Raw genomic sequence first — 21,765 nt, forward strand, 5'->3', positions numbered from 1 at the left:
CAACCCTGTAGTTTTTACATCTTTTTCATCTTTATGCTGCACATTTTTGTAAAGGAAGCAGCCGGGTCCTTTAGTGTTGTCCTGGGAAATCTGGGTGTCTGTCCTTGTGGGGTGCACTTGTATCGTAGCATGGGCGTCACTAATAGGTGTAGTGCAAAGACTGTGTGCATTTACAACACTAGGCAGACGCCCCTCCATGATTGGTCGGTGTGTGAGTGGCGGTTTCACCAGTATGTTGCACCTATGCTGCCCCCGCCTTTACCATGGAGCTGCTGCATCCTGATGTCCATTACTATTGTGAGCTGGTAAATACGGCTACTGCCTTTTTTCTGCGATGTTTTTTCACTGTATGGCAGTGTTATTTGGTTATATTATAGCTGTATTATTTAGTCACTGTATGGTGGTATTCTTTAGTTACTGTATGGCGGTATTGGTTAGTATCTGTATTGGGGTATTATTTAGTCACTGTATATTGGTATTATTTTGTCTATGGTGGTATTATTTAGTCATTGTTTATTGGTATTATTTATTCACTGTATGGCGGTATTATTCACTGTATGGTGTTATTATTTAGTCACTGTATAGCGGTATTGTTTAGTCACTGTGTGGCCGTATTGGTTAGTATCTGTTTGGCAGTAATTTTTAGTGACTGTAAGGTGTTATTTGGCACTGTATTGTGGTTTTGATTAGTCACTGTATATCGGTATTATTTAGCCACTATATGGCGATATTGTTTAGTCACTGTATGGCAGTATTGCTTAGTAAATATATGGCGGTATTATTTATTCAATCTATGGCTGTATTATTTAGTCACTGTATGGCAGTATTGTTTAGTCACTCTATGGCAGTATTTTTTAGTAACTATATGGTGTTATTTTTCAGTCACTATATAGTGGTGTTATTTAGTCACTCTATGGCAGTATTACTTAATGACTGTATAACAGTATTGTTTAGTCACTCTATGGCAGCATTACTTAGTGACTGTATGGCAGCATTATTTAGTCACTCCCTGGCGGTATTGTTAAGTCACTATAGGTGGTAATTTTTAATCACTCTATGGCGGTATTGTTTAGTAACTGTATGGCGGTATTATCTAGTCAATCTATGGCAGTATTATTTAGTGACTGTATGGCAGTATTGTTTAGTAACTCTACGGCAGTATTTTTTAGTAACTATATGGTGTTATTTTTCAGTCACTGTATAGTGGTGTTATTTAGCACTCTATGGCAGTATTACTTAGTGACTGTATGGCAGTATTGTTAAGTCACTGTAGGTGGTAATTTTTAATCACTCTATGGCGGTGTTGTTTAGTAACTGTATGGCGGTATTATCTAGTCAATCTATGGCAGTATTATTTAGTGACTGTATGGCAGTATTGTTCAGTCACTCTATGGCAGTATTTTTTAGTAACTATATGGTGTTATTTTTCAGTCACTGTATAGTGGTGTTATTTAGTCACTCTATGGCAGTTTTACTTAGTGACTGTATGGCAGTATTGTTAAGTCACTGTAGGTGGTAATTTTTAATCACTCTGTGACGGTATTGTTTAGTAACTGTATGGCGGTATTATCTAGTCAATCTATGGCAGTATTATTTAGTGACTGTATGGCAGTATTGTTTAGTCACTCTATGGCAGTATTATTTAGTGACTGTATGGCAGTATTGTTCAGTCACTCTACGGCAGTATTTTTTAGTAACTATATCGTGTTATTTTTCAGTCACTGTATAGTGGTGTTATTTAGTCACTCTATGGCAGTATTACTTAGTGACTGTATAGCAGTATTGTTTAGTCACTCTATGGCAGTATTACTTAGTGACTGTATAGCAGTATTGTTTAGTCACTCTATGGCAGTATTTGCACTCTGCGCGATACATAATCTGACCGCTTCTGTCAGCAACCGACCAAGTAATAGGCTTAGATACATGTTCTCAGCTAACAGTTTTACACATGACAGGCTTAGATACAGCAGCTCAGCGACTTCACACGTGTGCAATTCACACTTGATTCCTTTCCCATTTTGTTTCCTTACAAAGATATTTTGCAGAATATTCATCAGTTTCACGGAGGGAGGTCACAGGTCCCTGAGTAACAAGACAAGTGCCGGTCATGGCTGTGTTGTCACATTTGCCAGCGGTCTCCTAGTTATTCTGTAACGTGGCGCGGCCGGCGGCAGCCGTGGGCGAGATATTTGTGCTTCACGTCCTGGGACGCTACATGAAAATGGGGGTCCTGGCTGGGTGTGAGGACTTTAGCTGTGGTGGTGATAAACCCTTACAGACCGCATGGTGCCGTTGTATTCGGTCGACCAGGACCAGATGTTACAGAATTCAGTGATGGAGGCCGTAGTTCATATATAAATGTATTTTTCCTGAACAATAACTTTGGGGAGCTATGTACAGCAGGTAGTGGGCATTCATCTTTAGGAACGTTTCTCTTATGACATGGAACATTATCGCACCCTTCTTCTCATCTCACTTTCTACTTCACTTCGCTCTTCTGCCTCAGCCCAGCACATTATCCCAGGAGCCTCCTCATCCCTAATACCGGCACTACAGTCCTGCAAGCAAGAGTCCTATACTTCCACCCGCGGTTCCGCGACATCCTCCCCTTAGGAAAGTTGTCTATGCCAATATGGCCGCTACTTAGCTCTCCACTTTATTGACCATGTCGCTGGTCACTTCCTCTTTGTATCGCTTTTCCTTCCTCTTCCGTCCCATTACCGGACTGACAGACAGCTCCGTACCATCCCGTTAGGCTTCCTGCCCCTGGCCCCGATACTTCTTCCTTTTCTCTCTTTTGCCCTGGACCGACTCCAGACACTAAACCACTTGCTCCTTCTTGTTGCTTCTCTCGTAGGAGCTTACTGCCTACCTCGGTTGTCTACCTCTTGTCACAAAACCACCCTTCATGCAGTTCTTCTACTCAGCCAGACCTTAGGTCTGCTACTACTGCAGGCGGTTCTGCTACTCAGCCAGACTTTAGGTCTGCTACTACTGCAGGCGGTTCTGCTACTCAGCCAGACCTTAGGTCTGCTACTACAGAAGGCGGTTCTGCTACTCAGCCAGAACTTAGGTCTGCTACTACAGAAGGCGGTTCTGCTATTCAGCCAGACCTTAGGTCTGCTACTACTGCAGGCAGTTCTGCTACTCAGCCAGACCTTAGGTCTGCTACTACAGAAGGCGGTTCTGCTATTCAGCCAGACCTTAGGTCTGCTACTACTGCAGGTGGTTCTGCTACTCAGCCAGACCTTAGGTCTGCTACTGCTGCTGGCTGTTCTGCTACTCAGCCAGATCTTAGGTCTGCTACTACTGCAGGCGGTTCTGCTACTCAGCCAGACCTTAGGTCTGCTACTACTGCAGGTGGTTCTGCTACTCAGCCAGATCTTAGGTCTGCTACTACTGCAGGCGGTTCTGCTACTCAGCCAGACCTTAGGTCTGCTACTACTGCAGGTGGTTCTGCTACTCAGCCAGACCTTAGGTCTGCTACTACTGCAAGCGGTTCTGCTACTCAGCCAGACCTTAGGTCTGCTACTACTGAAGGCGGTTCTGCTACTCAGCCAGACCTTAGGTCTGCTACTACTGCAGTCAGTTCTGCTACTCAGCCAGACCTTAGGTCTGCTACTACTGCAGGTGGTTCTGCTACTCAGCCAGATCTTAGGTCTGCTACTACTGCAGGCGGTTCTGCTACTCAGCCAGACCTTAGGTCTGCTACTACTGCAGGTGGTTCTGCTACTCAGCCAGACCTTAGGTCTGCTACTACTGCAAGCGGTTCTGCTACTCAGCCAGACCTTAGGTCTGCTACTACTGAAGGCGGTTCTGCTACTCAGCCAGACCTTAGGTCTGCTACTACTGAAGGCGGTTCTGCTACTCAGCCAGACCTTAGGTCTGCTACTACTGCAGTCAGTTCTGCTACTCAGCCAGACCTTAGGTCTGCTACTACTGCAGGTGGTTCTGCTACTCAGCCAGATCTTAGGTCTGCTACTACTACAGGCTCATCCCTATCTGGCATTTTCTCTGTTGTGCCCTCACTTAACTCCTCCCCTCTGGGCTAGTCCCAGCTATTAACTCTATCCCTGTCAACTACCTGTGGCTGGGCAGAACACAACCCTATCATTACAATGCAGATTAATAAACATATAAACATCATAATGTATTATATCACAAATCTTCAAGGGGACAACACCTCCACCCCTTTACAATTCACGACCCAGCTCAGCGCTCTGAGAGCAGAACTGATCCTCAGTGTAATTCCCCAGTAGTCACGGATCATGGATCATATCCCACCTGCGGGAACCACTGACTGGAGCCAAACAGGAACAACGTGGGACAGGTAATAATGTTATTCAGAGCGATCCGATACAGTGTAACTAACGCTCCATTGTCTCCAGATATAGAAGTGTCCAAACTGTGCAACGAGAGGGAATAATCCTGACTAGTGTAAGTCATACATCTTATATACAGTGATATGGAGCATTCTGGTATAACCTGGGGATCTCCTGTATACAACTATATACAGTGTCTTGAAAAAGTCTTCATACCCCATTAACTTTTTCACATTACACTCACAAACTTAAATGTATTTTATTGGGATTTTATGTGATACAAACACAAAGTAACAAGTATTTGTGACGTGTAAAGGAAATAATGCGAGGTTTTCCTATTATTTTACAAATATAAATCTGATAATTGTGAGGTGCATTTGTATTCAGCCCTGGTAGTCTGAGACCCCTAAATAAAATCCTGAGTGACCAATCGCCCCCAGAAGTCACACAATTAGTATATTGCATCCACCTGGGTGTGATTTCTTCTCAGTATAACTACAGCTGTTCCGTGAAGGCCTCAGAGTTTTGAGAACAAAAGGGATCAAACAGCATAATGAAAACCAAGGAGCCCACCAGACAGGTCAGGGATAAAGCTGAAAACCAAGGAGCCCACCAGACAGGTCAGGGATAAAGCTGAAAACCAAGGAGCCCACCAGACAGGTCAGGGATAAAGCTGAAAACCAAGGAGCTCACCAGACAGGTCAGGGACAAAGCTGAAAACCAAGGAGCCCACCAGACAGGTCAGGGATAAAGCTGAAAACCAAGGAGCCCACTAGTCAGGTCAGGGATAAAGCTGAAAACCAAGGAGCCCACCAGTCAGGTCAAGGATAAAGCTGAAAACCAAGGAGCCCACCAGACAGGTCAGGGATAAAGCTGAAAACCAAGGAGCCCGCCAGACAGGTCAGGGATGAAGCTGAAAACCAAGGAGCCCACCAGACAGGTCAGGGATAAAGCTGAAAACCAAGGAGCCCGCCAGACAGGTCAGGGATGAAGCTGAAAACCAAGGAGCCCGCCAGTCAGGTCAGGGATAAAGCTGAAAACAAAGGAGCCCGCCAGTCGGGTCAGGGATAAAGCTGAAAACCAAGGAGCCCACCAGACAGGTCAGGGATAAAGCTGAAAACCAAGGAGCAGACTAGACAGGTCAGGGATAAAGCTGAAAACCAAGGAGTCCACCAGTCAGGTCAGGGATACAGCTGTGGAGAAGAGGAAAGCAGGGTTAGGTTATAAAAAAAATAGCCCAAGCTCTGAACATCTCACGGAGCACTGTTCAATCAATCATCCAAAAATGGAAGGAGTATGGCACAACTGCAAACCTCTCAAGACATGGCCGCCCGCCTAACCCGACATCCGAAGCAAGGAGAGCACTAATGAGAGAAGCAGCCAAGAGGCCCATGGTCACTGAGGAGGAGCTGCGGAGATCCACAGCTCAGGGGGGGAATCTCTCAGACGCATGCTGACGGGCCGGAGGTTATATACCAAGGGGCAAATGGCCGTATGTTATACAGGGAAGAGGAAGGGCCGGGTATTATACAGCGGGGGCAATGGGGCTGGATGAGGAACCTGAAGTCAGTGATTAAGGTGTGCGTCCATAGAGAAGTGAAGTATTAATGGAATATTTGTGAGCGCGGCTCCAGGACTGTGCCGGGAGTCTTCCGTGAGTCAGGGGTAATGATGGGTGAGAGATAAGAATCACCTCTGACCATCTTGGAGCCCCTCTTGTTGCAGATAACGAGCTGCAGATACAATTGTAGGTGATTTTCTTCTCCTCTAATGGATTTCTATAGATTCTGCCTTCTATACGCGGCCGGTGTTTTGCAGAAAGGCCATTTGTCTGGTATAATTGCTCCTCACATTCCCCCGGCGCCAGACTGACTTTGAAAGGTTCCTAAAGACATATTAGAGGCGATGACACCATGACACTTCCTCACAACAATGTGACACTAAAGTAAAGCTGCGATATCTGCAGGCCGGCAATAAAGGAGACGGATGTCAGGAGCGGCGCACCTGAGAGGAACCAAGACCCAAGACTAAAGCAACGTCTGAGCAAAGTGGTGACATGTTACCTATACGTCCGACCTCAATTAAAATGTTTAACTCTTGGTGTTATTATAAAATTTATAAATATTCTTATCCCCGCTGCTATATAAAGCCTGGGGTCAACTCTAATCCCCATTTTGTGCATATTATATACATATATATATTTACATAGGTAATGTATTTAATACATCTTTTATCCTGTGTTATGTCCTGATTCCTGTATTATACTCCAGAGCTGCACTCACTATTCTGCTGGTGCAGTCACTGTGTACATACATTACATTACTGATCCTGAGTTACATCCTGTATTATACCCCAGAGCTGCACTCACTATTCTGCTGGTGCAGTCACTGTGTACATACATTACATTACTGATCCTGAGTTACATCCTGTATTATACTCCAGAGCTGCACTCACTATTCTGCTGGTGCAGTCTCTGTGTACATACATTACATTACTGATCCTGAGTTACATCCTGTATTATACTCCAGAGCTGCACTCACTATTCTGCTGGTGGAGTCACTGTGTACATACATTACATTACTGATCCTGAGTTACATCCTGTATTATACTCCAGAGCTGCACTCACTATTCTGCTGGTGCAGTCACTGTGTACATACATTACATTACTGATCCTGAGTTACATCCTGTATTATACTCCAGAGCTGCACTCACTATTCTGCTGGTGCAGTCACTGTGTACATACATTACATTACTGATCCTGAGTTACATCCTGTATTATACTCCAGAGCTGCACTCACTATTCTACTGGTGGAGTCACTGTGTACATACATTACATTACTGATCCTGAGTTACATCCTGTATTATACTCCAGAGCTGCACTCACTATTCTGCTGGTGCAGTCACTGTGTACATACATTACATTACTGATCCTGAGTTACATCCTGTATTATACTCCAGAGCTGCACTCACTATTCTGCTGGTGGAGTCACTGTGTACATACATTACATTACTGATCCTGAGTTACATCCTGTATTATACTCCAGAGCTGCACTCACTATTCTGCTGGTGGAGTCACTGTGTACATACATTACATTACTGATCCTGAGTTACATCCTGTATTATACTCCAGAGCTGCACTCACTATTCTGCTGGTGCAGTCACTGTGTACATACATTAAATTCTGATCCTGAGTTACATCCTGTATTATACTCCAAAGCTGCACTCACTATTCTGCTGGTGCAGTCACTGTGTACATACATTACATTACTGATCCTGAGTTACATCCTGTATTATACTCCAGAGCTGCACTCACTATTCTGCTGGTGCAGTCACTGTGTACATACATTACATTACTGATCCTGAGTTACATCCTGTATTATACTCCAGAGCTGCACTCACTATTCTGCTGGTGGAGTCACTGTGTACATACATTACATTACTGATCCTGAGTTACCTCCTGTATTATACTCCAGAGCTGCACTCACTATTCTGCTGGTGCAGTCACTGTGTACATACATTACATTACTGATCCTGAGTTACATCCTGTATTATACTCCAGAGCTGCCCTCACTATTCTGCTGGTGGAGTCACTGTGTACATACATTACATTACTGATCCTGAGTTACATCCTGTATTATACTCCAGAGCTGCACTCACTATTCTGCTGGTGGAGTCACTGTGTACATACATTACATTACTGATCCTGAGTTACATCCTGTATTATACTCCAGAGCTGCACTCACTATTCTGCTGGTGCAGTCACTGTGTACATACATTACATTGCTGATCCTGAGTTACATCCTGTATTATACTCCAGAGCTGCACTCACTATTCTGCTGGTGCAGTCACTGTGTACATACATTACATTACTGATCCTGAGTTACCTCCTGTATTATACTCCAGAGCTGCACTCACTATTCTGCTGGTGCAGTCACTGTGTACATACATTACATTACTGATCCTGAGTTACATCCTGTATTATACTCCAGAGCTGCACTCACTATTCTGCTGGTGGAGTCACTGTGTACATACATTACATTACTGATCCTGAGTTACATCCTGTATTATACTCCAGAGCTGCCCTCACTATTCTGCTGGTGGAGTCACTGTGTACATACATTACATTACTGATCCTGAGTTACATCCTGTATTATACTCCAGAGCTGCACTCACTATTCTGCTGGTGCAGTCACTGTGTACATACATTACATTACTGATCCTGAGTTACCTCCTGTATTATACTCCAGAGCTGCACTCACTATTCTGCTGGTGGAGTCACTGTGTACATACATTACATTACTGATCCTGAGTTGCATCCTGTATTATACTCCAGAGCTGCACTCACTATTCTGCTGGTGCAGTCACTGTGTACATACATTACATTGCTGATCCTGAGTTACATCCTGTATTATACTCCAGAGCTGCACTCACTATTCTGCTGGTGCAGTCACTGTGTACATACATTACATTACTGATCCTGAGTTACCTCCTGTATTATACTCCAGAGCTGCACTCACTATTCTGCTGGTGCAGTCACTGTGTACATACATTACATTACTGATCCTGAGTTACCTCCTGTATTATACTCCAGAGCTGCACTCACTATTCTGCTGGTGCAGTCACTGTGTACATACATTACATTACTGATCCTGAGTTACCTCCTATATTATACTCCAGGGCTGCACTCACTATTCTGCTGGTGGAGTCACTGTGTACATACATTACATTACTGATCCTGAGTTACCTCCTGTATTATACTCCAGAGCTGCACTCACTATTCTGCTGGTGCAGTCACTGTGTACATACATTGCATTACTGATCCTGAGTTACATCCTGTATTATACTCCAGAGCTGCATTCACTATTCTGCTGGTGCAGTCACTGTGTACATACATTACATTACTGATCCTGAGTTACATCCTGTATTATATCCCAGAGCTGCACTCACTATCCTGCTGGTGCAGTCACTGTGTACATACATTACATTACTGATCCTGAGTTACATCCTATATTATACTCCAGGGCTGCACTCACTATTCTGCTGGTGCAGTCACTGTGTACATACATTACATTACTGATCCTGAGTTACCTCCTGTATTATACTCCAGAGCTGCACTCACTATTCTGCTGGTGCAGTCACTGTGTATATACATTGCATTACTGATCCTGAGTTACATCCTGTATTATACTCCAGAGCTGCATTCACTATTCTGCTGGTGCAGTCACTGTGTACATACATTACATTACTGATCCTGAGTTACATCCTGTATTATATCCCAGAGCTGCACTCACTATCCTGCTGGTGCAGTCACTGTGTACATACATTACATTACTGATCCTGAGTTACATCCTATATTATACTCCAGGGCTGCACTCACTATTCTGCTGGTGCAGTCACTGTGTACATACATTACATTACTGATCCTGAGTTACCTCCTGTATTATACTCCAGAGCTGCACTCACTATTCTGCTGGTGCAGTCACTGTGTACATACATTACATTACTGATCCTGAGTTACCTCCTATATTATACTCCAGGGCTGCACTCACTATTCTGCTGGTGGAGTCACTGTGTACATACATTACATTACTGATCCTGAGTTACCTCCTGTATTATACTCCAGAGCTGCACTCACTATTCTGCTGGTGCAGTCACTGTGTACATACATTGCATTACTGATCCTGAGTTACATCCTGTATTATACTCCAGAGCTGCATTCACTATTCTGCTGGTGCAGTCACTGTGTACATACATTACATTACTGATCCGGAGTTACATCCTGTATTATACTCCAGAGCTGCATTCACTATTCTGCTGGTGGAGTCACTGTGTACATACATTACATTACTGATCCTGAGTTACATCCTGTATTATATCCCAGAGCTGCACTCACTATCCTGCTGGTGCAGTCACTGTGTACATACATTACATTACTGATCCTGAGTTACATCCTATATTATACTCCAGGGCTGCACTCACTATTCTGCTGGTGCAGTCACTGTGTACATACATTACATTACTGATCCTGAGTTACATCCTGTATTATACTCCAGAGCTGCACTCACTATTCTGCTGGTGCAGTCACTGTGTACATACATTACATTACTGATCCTGAGTTACATCCTGTATTATACTCCAGAGCTGCACTCACTATTCTGCTGGTGCAGTCACTGTGTACATACATTACATTACTGATCCTGAGTTACATCCTGTATTATACTCCAGAGCTGCACTCACTATTCTTCTGCAGTCACTGTGTAAACTCATCCTGCAGCACTCTAGACTATGTTGGTGCCATGTAATCTCTTCCCAGCAGATACTAATGTGCTGCCATTTTCCTCCCGTTACAGAAAGCTCCACTGCACAAGGAACTACATCCACATGCATCTCTTCATGTCGTTTATCATGAGGGCCATTGCTGTATTTATCAAGGATATTGTCCTTTTTGAAAGAGGGGAGTCAGATCACTGCAATCCGGGTTCGGTAAGCACCTCACGTTCTGTATACGCTCCCTGTGTTCTGTATTTGTGTATCTCCATTCTGCAAAGAAACATATGTAAATATCTGCAGTACACATTTCCACCAGTAGGAGGATTTTGTGCCTTTTGTACAACAAGAATGTACTTCCTGTGTGCAATGAATGTATTTTCTATAACTGCACACCAAGTGGTCAGGAGGGGAATTACAGGTAAATCTTATTATTATGCTTAAATGACATAAGATGAGCGTAATGGTTAAAGAATGCCACATCTGCAAGCGTAAATCTCTGCAGGAGGACAGTGAATATCTTTATGGAAATCATTATACAATGTAGCAGAATTAGCTGCCTATGACAGATGGCCGAGACTATGAGGAATTTCCAGGTGGATCTGTTATTTCGGATGTGAATATTTTTGCAGCTCTCTGTAGTAGAACGCCTTTTGAGTTTTTCTACAATTTTTTTTTTTTTTCTCGAATTAAATGTGATAGATTTTTTTATTTTTTCTCTTCCTCCCAGAAGGAAAGAAGTGATGATGAGCCGTAAAAAAAAGAAACACAAAGTGGAGTTGAAATGAACGGCTGGGGGCGTTTGATCTATATTTCATGGTGTGCGTTTTTGATACAATGTGTTTCTCGCTCCTACGCTCGTCTCTTTCTTCGGGGATTTATAAGATGTTATTCGGCAAAAAATAAAACAGAAAAATGAGAATTAAGATTTGGGTTTTGGAATTGATTAACCCTATAGTTCACGTTCTGTTTGACCCTTTTCTTTGTAGTAAAACGGTTAAAAAAGTCATTGCTGGGGACCCCCAGGGATCCCAAGGTGGGACTGCGCAACACGGGTATTGGGCTCTACCTACAACTCACTTTCTTGGGAATCATAAAGAAAATAATATACAGTTATTTTAATATTTAAATTGCCAATATTACGCAACTTAATAATTATGTTCTTATTAGTATAGATCATTCTGCGTTGTACAGAGTGTATTGAGTAACACGATTGAGCACAGAGACCCCTAGTCTATAACTGAATAACAAATGCTTATCAGAAGAACAGGATTGTTGGATCTTTTGGGAATAAAATGATCTTTGAAACCCTGGGAATGTTACATACGAAACTGACTAAGTAATATGCAATGTTACTTTGGTTGAGTATGTTGAGTGAGCAAAAGCCTCGTGAATTTTGAGTTAAATATTGCGACCTTTGCAGGGAAACCCCGACCTCCCATCACTTTATTTCCTCTCCTCTTTTTCTAACTTTATATAAATTTCCTTTTTATTCAAATCCCAAGTGAAGAGCGAATCTTTACTCGGAGTGACACATTTCCATTACAAGTGGTGGAGAATGCGGGCATTGAACCCAGAACCTTATACAACTCTTTAAATGGGATATCCTATTTAATAATATGCTGCTTGTAAGCTCACCAGAGAAAAGGAAGTCTTTGGCAATATTACGGCACATGAAACTTTTGGGGCAGTTTTTCTTTCCCTCTAGTAATAGCAAACTAGTCATTTTGTAATTTAAAGGGACATTTACCATCTATACCTGTATGGCCTAGGAAAGTGACAAGCTCCTCTATGGAATACTAAGGGTTCTTCTCGTTCCACAAAATGCCTTATAAGGAGATTGGATTCTTAAAGGGTGTTTCCACTAAGATCAAGTTATCAGTAATTCACAATAGGGGTATGATCATGAGTACCACTCCACCAAAACCTCCCCCCAAGCACCGGAATGGGGGACTTCTGGCCAACTTTTGAATCATCAAGAATGGGCAGTTCTGCTCCATTTATTCTCTAAACCTAAGATAGAACAAAATGAACATACAGTATACCCTGCTATAAGTAAAAGCAATACAGTATATAAATAACATAGGGGACGTAAAAAAAAAATGCATAAAAGCCATCCCACCAGCGTCAAGGTGTACCCTGATCAGGATGGGCCTAACCGCTAATATTAAAACTTTACCATGTCTCAAAGTGACACCAATGTGAATAAGGGACAAGTAGGACCAGGTCCCGAATATGGACACCCAGCAAATGGGAATCTATACGAACGTAATGTCCAGCTCAAAAAAAAAGGCAGACCTCTCCCCTACCGGCAGAACCCTGAAACATAGCCCAAAAAAAAAAATGAAGTGGCGTATAAGTTGGTATGCATGTAAAGTAGTCCCCTTTTGTTATTTATATGCTCTATCGCTTTTACTTATTTACTTCCAGCAGTGTATATGCTTATTTTGTTTCAATCTTAGGTTTTGTCTGTTTAATGGCCAGTGTGAACACGCGCCTATATTTTGCATGTATACCAACTTATACCCCACTTCATTTTTTTCAGTCCATTTATTCTCTATGGGGTTTCAGAAGGGCAGTAGGGCTGTCCCCCCATTCTGTCAATTGCTGGAGGGTCTCAGCAGTCAGATGCAAAGCAATCTAGCGATTATCACCTATCCTATACTAACGTGATCCTATTAGAATACCCCTTTTAAAGACTTTATTAGAATCACGGCTAAAGGATCATAGGCCCTGCAGGAGAAGACCATCATTGTCCCCTTTCCCTTCATGTGGATTCCAACTCCATAATGAACTCCACATATATATGTTTTCCGCCTCCTATGAAGGATGAGTGGATACCAGAGTAACGAGCATTGAGCATCTTTATTCTTAAAATATATGGGATTTTACAAAAGGAAGCTGAGACGTAGCTTGAAATTACTGGAGTCCAACCCAAAATCTGTGAATGGAGCCCACCTACCACTCCTAATAATGATGTCTTCTGGTGTGGTCAAGGGGTCTTTTGTTTGGGCCAAAGCCAAGGAGCAGGTTCTATGTTTGCCGTCCTATGGATGATGCCCGGTTGTAACTTTCCTGTAGGTCCCTGTGTTCTCTATGTAGGCACTTATGGGAGTATATTAGTATATTTACTAACTCTTCCTCTTTTAGTCTTCTCCTCCCTGTGTTACAGCGTCGCCATTATTAATAGGATCAGTTGTTTTTTTTTTCACTTAAAGAAACGCAGATAAGAAGCAAGAAAAGTGGTTTCTTCAATTTAATAAAAGTTTAGAAATGCACATTTTGCATAAATCTTATTAGGACAAGTATTTCTATGCCTAAAGAGCGTGGGACGACTCGGGAAACATTCCAGGAATATATTCAGTTCACTGTATGAGTCAAAAAAATAAGAGTCAATGAACAATTCGTGATGGTCTCCAGGAGATAAGACCCTGACCCTGAAGTGAAAGGTAGAGAATGGTATTTATATGGGAGAATGTGGGGTTTTAGGTAATTGAAGTGATAGAGATAAATGGAGTTTGACAGAATCTTTAGCTGGAGAAAACATGTTTTTAGATATATTTGGTTGAATTTATAAAGGTGAGTAGAGACAAGAGTTACATAGGTTGAATAAAGACCCCGTTCCATCAAGTTCAGCCTTCCTCCCCCAATTGTACATTTTGTCTAATTTAACTGTAATCCACAATGTTATGTGTAGAGTTGGATAACTTGTGATTAGACGCTATTCACACTTTGTTTCCGCAGTGTGTTTGGGGAATCCACCTGATTACACCTAAAATTGAGATTAATGCAAACCCTTTATTGTGGCTATGGACTGGAGTGACAAGAACTGAGTTCAAATGTACTGTGTTTGTGTTTTATTCTGAAAGTGTATGGTCCATCTGATTAGAAGGGCCCACAACATAGTAGACCACATTTTTGTGCCTGTCTGACAGACACCTTACAAAAAAAAAACACAAACTGAATTCATATTTCCCAATCTTGGTTCTCCTGAATCCCATTTTGAAGGGGGATTCTGGCGAAACCTCTGAATGCACAGCAAAAAACACAGTGTGAACATAGCCTACTACCCAGACACAGTTCATGGACAATACTAGGAATGTTGGTATAAAAAAAGTAATGTTTTACTTTAGCACTCCTGTCCACTTTCTGAGACAAGTTTGAGACTGTGCAAATGATCACAACCATTTATTGATAAATCTTTAGAGCTAGCGTGTTTCCAAACTGGTCACCTTGGAGTTTAACCATGTTTTGAAGTACAAACGTTTTTGCCACCCAAATACCATTTGAAGGTACCCGAAACAGAGTTTAACACAAGCAATTTTATGTTTGTGGGGTGAAGTGGGACCCCATGGCCAGTCCACTTGCTTTTCAGTTTGGCATTTTTCCACATCTAATGATCACTGCTAAAAGGGTAGTAATAAGTTTTAAGCTTTACCATCAATGTCCAACTTTTGAAACAAGTTTGAAACTGTACAAAGTATCACAATCATTTCTTGATACCGGTTTAATGCTAGCTGATTCCTAAGTTGGTCCCCTTGGAGTATAAGCTTGTTTTAGATAAATAACCTTGAAAAGCAAGTGTAATTTATACCCCAATTCCATTTTAAAGCATTGCAACTTAACTTGATACTAATGCTTATACTTATATGGGGTTCAAGTGGGACCCCACGTCCAGTCCAGTTCCTTTTCACTTTTTGAAACTTCGACATATTATGAGGAATGGTACGCTATGAGGGTGGTCATGAAAGTCAAGTGTGCAATATCGAGAACGATCAAAACACTTTAGTCTTGCATTTATAAAACATGTAAACGAACTTTAATGTTATCGGTTTTGTTAAACTTGTGAATTGAGAAAGTGGATAGTTTGGGGTCTGAATGTCCAATATGAAGATAAGATTTAAAGACTGTCTGTACACCTCATTCATTTAGTTATCTGCCCACTATTAATAGATCCCTGGTACGTGGTTTGCTTTCCTGCATTCTCACTGTCAACAGTTCATCAATTCTCATTTAGTCTTATCTCCAAAATGCCTACATATGGTTTATATGGAGCCACAGCTCTTGGCATAGTCAGAAATATTAACGACAGGCAATCTTCAGAAAGGAACATTTATGACTCCTGTATAATAATTTATCTTGGGACATTCCATTATTGACCTGTGTGATAAGCCTTCATTTGTCAGGATGTGGCAATTTATGAGCACACGAGGAGATTTCCTATCATATTATATTATACAGTCGTTTTGCAGGACTTTTTCTGAAATAAAAAAATGAGTAACGTTCAATGTTTAGTCCATAGATCCAAAGTTTACAGTCCTTTTTAATATATCTTCAAACTGAGCGAAACAAAAATCTCCTATTGCTAATTAAAAAACATCAACAAAGTCGGTTTCCTTCATTATTTTTTTCTCCCGTTTTTTTTGAGAAAAAATAGTAAAAAAAAACATTTTTGGAGAAAAAAATAGTCGGAAAATATTTTTCAAGTAAAACTGAAATTGCAATAACTTGCAAAACAGACGATCCATAATTGGAAGTGAAATAAAGTTGTAACAAGATCTATCTTCAGCATAACCTACTTGTTGATGGTTTCCCCCCCCAAAAAAAACACCTTTTTTTCTTCACGTCACAAAATGCAAATAATAATTAAAAAATATATTAAAATAAAAAAAAAAGTAATGATGTCTTACAAACATAATGAATTTTTCATACGATGGCCGATATAAAGCATCGGAGACTCTTAATAGACCCATAGCGAATGTTATGATGTCTATTATAATCTATCGTTCAGGAACCGAGATACAGAAGCTCTTCTATATGTACCGTATATAGGTAATATGTTATTTGTATTAGAATATGGAATAACTATAAAATGTGTCAATATATCCAGAAGTAGACATGTCTTTGACATCTTGCGCCTTACAAAGTGCCGACGTGTAAACCTGACACCACTTATAATATCCAGTAGCTGAAATAGAACTTTATTGCCAGAGGTCACTGTACAGAAGGAAACCATTAAACTAATCCAATATCTGGCAATGAAACACTTTATGGAGGGCAATAAGAAGTGAAATATGTGCTACGACGCGCCAAGACTGAACCCAATAATGCACACAGCACTGTCCAAGATGAACATTTGTTACAGATATTCTTCTAGGTCGGTGACATTATAAGGACACCCTACTGCAACTATTAAGAGGTTAAACAGCTCGGATCAGCACTAGCTCCGATCCAGACCGTTGCACCATTGTGTCACCATTCCCGCAATAAGGGCTATCTACCGATATCTTCTATGTATAGATGTATAGCAAAGAGCAGGAAGGAGCTTACATGGGGTTATTGTCATCAAAAAACCCTGGTCAATATGTCCTACTGGAACGTATGGACTGCACTGAGCGGGTTGACCATTTATCACCAGTTGTTCCAATGTAGAAACCTTATTGTAGTGGGGAATATTCGGAGCATGTAGACAGATAACGGCCATGAGTAGTTACTATGTAGAAACCTTATTGCAATTGGGAATATTTGGAGCATGTAGACAGATAACGGCCATGTGTTGCTACAATGTAGAAACCTTACTGTAGCTGGGAATATTCGGAGCATGTAGACTGATAACCGCCATGAGTAGCTACTATGTAGAAACCTTATTGTAGCTGGGAATATTCGGAGCATGTAGACCGATAACGGCCATGAGTAGCTACTATGTAGAAACCTTATCGTAGTGGGTAAAATTCGGAGCATGTAGAGCGAATACGGCCATGAGTTGTTACAATGTAGAAACCTTATTGTACCAGGGAATATTCGAAGCATGTAGAGAGAATACGGCCATGAGTTCTTACAATATAGAAACCTTATTGTAACGGGGAATATTCGAAGCATGTAGACCGATAACGGCCATGAGTTGTTACTATGTAGAAACCTTATTGTAATGGGGAATATTCAGCACATGCAGACAGAATACAGCCATGAGTTGTTACTATGTAGAAATCTTATTGTAGCTGGGAATATTCGGAGCATGTAGACTGATAACGGCCATGAGTAGTTACAATGTAGAAACCTTATTGTAGTGGGGAATATTCGGAGCTTGAAGACAGAATATTGCCATGAGTTGTTACAATGTAGAAACCTTATTGTAGTGGGTAATATTTGGAGCATGTAGACTGATAATTGCCATGAGTTGTTACAATGTAGAAACCTTATTGTACCGGGGAAGGTTTGGATTGTGTAGACAGATAACGGCCATGAGTTGTTACAATGTAGAAACCCTATTTTAGCTGGGAATATTCGGAGCATGTAGACTGACAACGGCCATCAGTAGCTACTATGTAGAAACCTTATCGTAGTGGGGAATATTCCGAGCATGTAGAAAGAATACAGCCATGAGTTGTTACTATGTAAAAACCGTATTGTAGTGGGAAATATTCGGAGCATGTAGAGACAATACGGCCATGAGTTCTTACAATATAGAAACCTTATTGTAACGGGGAATATTCGGAGCATGTAGACTGATAACGACCACGAGTTGTTACTATGTAGAAATCTTATTGTAATGGGGAATAGTCGGCGCTTGCAAACAATACAACATGATAATGAGCATCTTATAAATGTCTTAATCCGAGCGACCAGAGTACAAAAATCGGCACATGCAGACAGAATACGGCCATGAGTTGTTACTATGTAGAAATCTTATGGTTGCTGGGAATATTCGGAGCATGTAGACCGATAACTGCCATGAGTAGTTACTATGTAGAAACCTTATTGTAGTGGGGAATATTCGGAGCTTGAAGACAGAATACAGCCATGAGTTGTTACAATGTAGAAACCTTATTGTAACAGGGAATATTCGGAGCATGTAGACCGATAACGGCCATGAGTTGTTACTATGTAGAAATCTTATTGTAACGGTGAATATTCGGCGCTTGCAAACAATACAACATGATAATGAGCATCTTATAAATGTCTTAATCCGAGCGACCAGAGTACAAAAATCGGCACATGCAGACAGAATACGGCCATGAGTTGTTACTATGTAGAAATCTTATGGTTGCTGGGAATATTCGGAGCATGTAGACCGATAACGGCCATGAGTAGTTACTATGTAGAAACCTTATTGTAGTGGGGAATATTCGGAGCTTGAAGACAGAATACAGCCATGAGTTGTTACAATGTAGAAACCTTATTGTAACAGGGAATATTCGGAGCATGTAGACCGATAACGGCCATGAGTTGTTACTATGTAGAAATCTTATTGTAACGGTGAATATTCGGCGCTTGCAAACAATACAACATGATAATGAGCATCTTATAAATGTCTTACTCCGAGCGACCAGAGTACAAAAATCTACTCTTCCGGGCAGTCACAGTGACATTACTGAAGTAATTAGCTTGATTATATTTTAATAGTTTCTTCGAAAGCTGATGTTTTTACTTGTATCCACCCACGGCTTAATGACTGCAGCACGTAGCGAGATTTACATCTGCTTAATCTAATGAAATATTCTCCGCTGGGTATTCAAATTAAGTGGAACGACATTTGAAAGATAGAAATTTAGTGATTTCAATGTTGAGAATATTGTCAGACAAAACTCTACATTGATTTTGATTAAACCATTGGGATACACTGAGGAGTTGCCATCCTCAATTATGGCGCTGACACTTAGCAGCACTCATTCTTCCCTCTCTGGAGTCTTGTTTTTTGGTCACTTCTTTCCCCTCCCCCCCCAAATCCAGAAACTGTCCCACATTTTTCGATTTTGCAATAATGGCATCATTCACTCTGGGAAAGAGCTAAAGTTAGTCAAGACAAGATAGATTACCAGATCACTGAGGGATCAGGTTACAGCTGCCTATTGAAGACTTTGAAGAGGGTAGGGAGAGAGGAGGGAGCAGAGTGAGACGCACTCAGACCTATACATGTGGTCAAAATTGTTGGTACCCCTCGTTTAATGAAAGAAAAACCCACAATGGTCACAGAAATAACTTGAATCTGACAAAAGTAATAATAAATAAAAAATCTATGAAAATGAACAAATGAAGGTCAGACATTGCTTTTCTGCTTCCACAGAATTAAAAAAAAAATTAAACTCATGAAATAGGCCTGGACAGAAATGATGGGACCCCTGAAAATAATGTGACAAAAGGGACATGTTAAATCAAGTTGTGTCCACTAATTAGCATCACGGGTGTCTACAATCTTGTAATCAGTCAGTGGCCTGTATATAGGGCTACAGATACTCACTGTGCTGTTTGGTGACATGGTGTGTGACGCGCCCCTGGGCCTGAGTCGTGCGGCATCGCGCGCACGGGGGTTTACCCGGAGCCGGATCAGATAGGGGTAGTAGTCTCGTGGCGGTGACCCGGTCCGTGCCCAGGGAGTCAAGCTGAGTGGCAGTATTTAGCAGTAGATGTTAGAATGTTCGACTACGCCACCCGTGGATTGCGGTTATGAAACCGCCGCTGCAGGGCAGACCGCTGAGGCTGGTGTTGTTTTGTGCAGCTGAAGATGGGATGACTCCCCACGGGAGGAGTATTGCCTCAGGGCAGCTATTGTAGAGTTGATGATGGGGGTGATGGTGCGGATGTCCCAGTGCTGGTGGTGCAGGTGCGACGACGAAACACGGAGTCTGGTAGTGCAGTTTCAAAAGCTTTACTCACAGTTGTTGCTCCGGTCACTTTGGCCAGCAGTGACCACCCGAGCCGTGCTGCGTCCACCAGGTCAGGGACTCGGCCAACTCCCAGGCGATTCCAGAGCGTGGTCCAGAGCTCCCCTCTCTTCCTTCCTACTGGCCGTCCTCACCAGGGACCCACCTATGTCCGGCTTCCTCGGGCCTTATGGGGCAAAACCTCTCTCTGGCTTTCCTGACCCTATGTGGCGTGCCTTCCTGGTGGATGTGGCAAGGGGTCGTGCCAAAGCTTGACCACGACCTCCGGTTCCTGGCTAAGGATGATTGACCTCCACCAGTTTGGGATCCGGTACCCTTCTCTGCCAACCCTTCACCCGTTTTAGTTCACTCGTGGGATCTCAGGGTTCCCTCTATGCTTGCGTCTCTGGGCCTTTCTTCGTGTTTCTCCTTTTCCTCCTCTCTCCTCTCTGCTTCAGGCCTAGCTCTGGAGCTGGGCCCAGACGGAGCCACGGCTCCCCCTCAGCCCTCTCTGGCTGAGCTCCTCTCTCCACTCCTCCAGGCTGAACAGACCCTGTCTTAAGATGGTGCCCACCTTATATACTCCCTCTGACACCCGAGCCCTGGTGACAATGCAACCAATGGGCTCCTACCTATGCCCAGAGTCCCTCCCCTGTCTGCTCCTACACCACTGGGATGTTCCCCCCCCCCCCCCACTCCAGCCAGGGACAGACGCTGTCGTACCTGCACAACTATCTGGTGGGAGTACCGTTGTTCTGTCCCCCGGAAATGGGGTGAGTGTAGTGCATGCAGCTATCTGAGCTCAGTTCCACGCTCTATCCTTACCCGGGAGTGGAATACCACACCTCTGGTTCGAGGTGCAATACCCCTGTAGCAGCCGAGTCCTCGGGGTGCTACATTCCCCCCTGGTAAATCACAGCACGTCCTCGGGCTGGAAAAGAGCAAAACAATTTAGACATACAAAAATTTTAAAGTACACACTAACATATAAAACATTATAAAAACATTATCAGAAAACATAACATTACAGGTAACTTCTTATATTATAGTCTTAGCAGCATAAACTTTCAATATAAAACTCCTTCATATAAAACGTTCTTGATCAACACGTCCTTGATCTCTGGTTACCGTGCAACTTATGACCAGGTAAAGGGCAACAGTCACTAGCTCTAAAGTAGAAACGCTGTCCTTCTATAAAACCAGTAGGGGGCGCCTTAGGAAGCGCAACTATTTACAGGGTGGCCGCTCTCAGTCCTCGGCCAGTGGAGAATAAGGAAAATGGCTGCTCACAGTCCTCAGCCTGATTAGGGATAGGGGCACACAGGTAACAGTTCCTTTTGATAACTCCACACTAGTCCCAACGGGGACCACACTTCAATTAGCAGCAGTTCACATAACAGTTCTTGTAACAGTTCTGGTACCCTGACGGGTAACTATATACAACTCCTTTGTTTATGCTACTTCCCTTCAGTAGCGGTGTCCTCTCCTTGTCCCCTCCTGAGGGTAGTCTTCAGACCCGTCCGGGTCCTCTTGAT

At 42.4% G+C, this 21,765-nt stretch overlaps 1 protein-coding gene across 4 annotated transcripts in view; it reads left to right on the forward strand.

Annotated features, from left to right (window-relative positions):
* Positions 1 to 21,765, forward strand: part of LOC141264849 (vasoactive intestinal polypeptide receptor-like) — a 273,152-nt gene that overhangs the window by 217,747 nt on the left and 33,640 nt on the right. For all 4 annotated transcript variants that reach the window (XM_073677220.1, XM_073677218.1, XM_073677217.1 and 1 more), the window contains exon 6: positions 10,673 to 10,805. In XM_073677220.1, the coding sequence (XP_073533321.1) occupies positions 10,673 to 10,805 (133 nt within the window). The remainder of the gene's footprint in view (positions 1 to 10,672; positions 10,806 to 21,765) is intronic.

The sequence above is a fragment of the Phyllobates terribilis genome, unplaced genomic scaffold (assembly GCF_046119375.1).
Source record: "Phyllobates terribilis strain yellow unplaced genomic scaffold, ASM4611937v1 Scaffold_4__5_contigs__length_816908805, whole genome shotgun sequence".
Taxonomy (NCBI): domain Eukaryota; kingdom Metazoa; phylum Chordata; class Amphibia; order Anura; family Dendrobatidae; genus Phyllobates; species Phyllobates terribilis.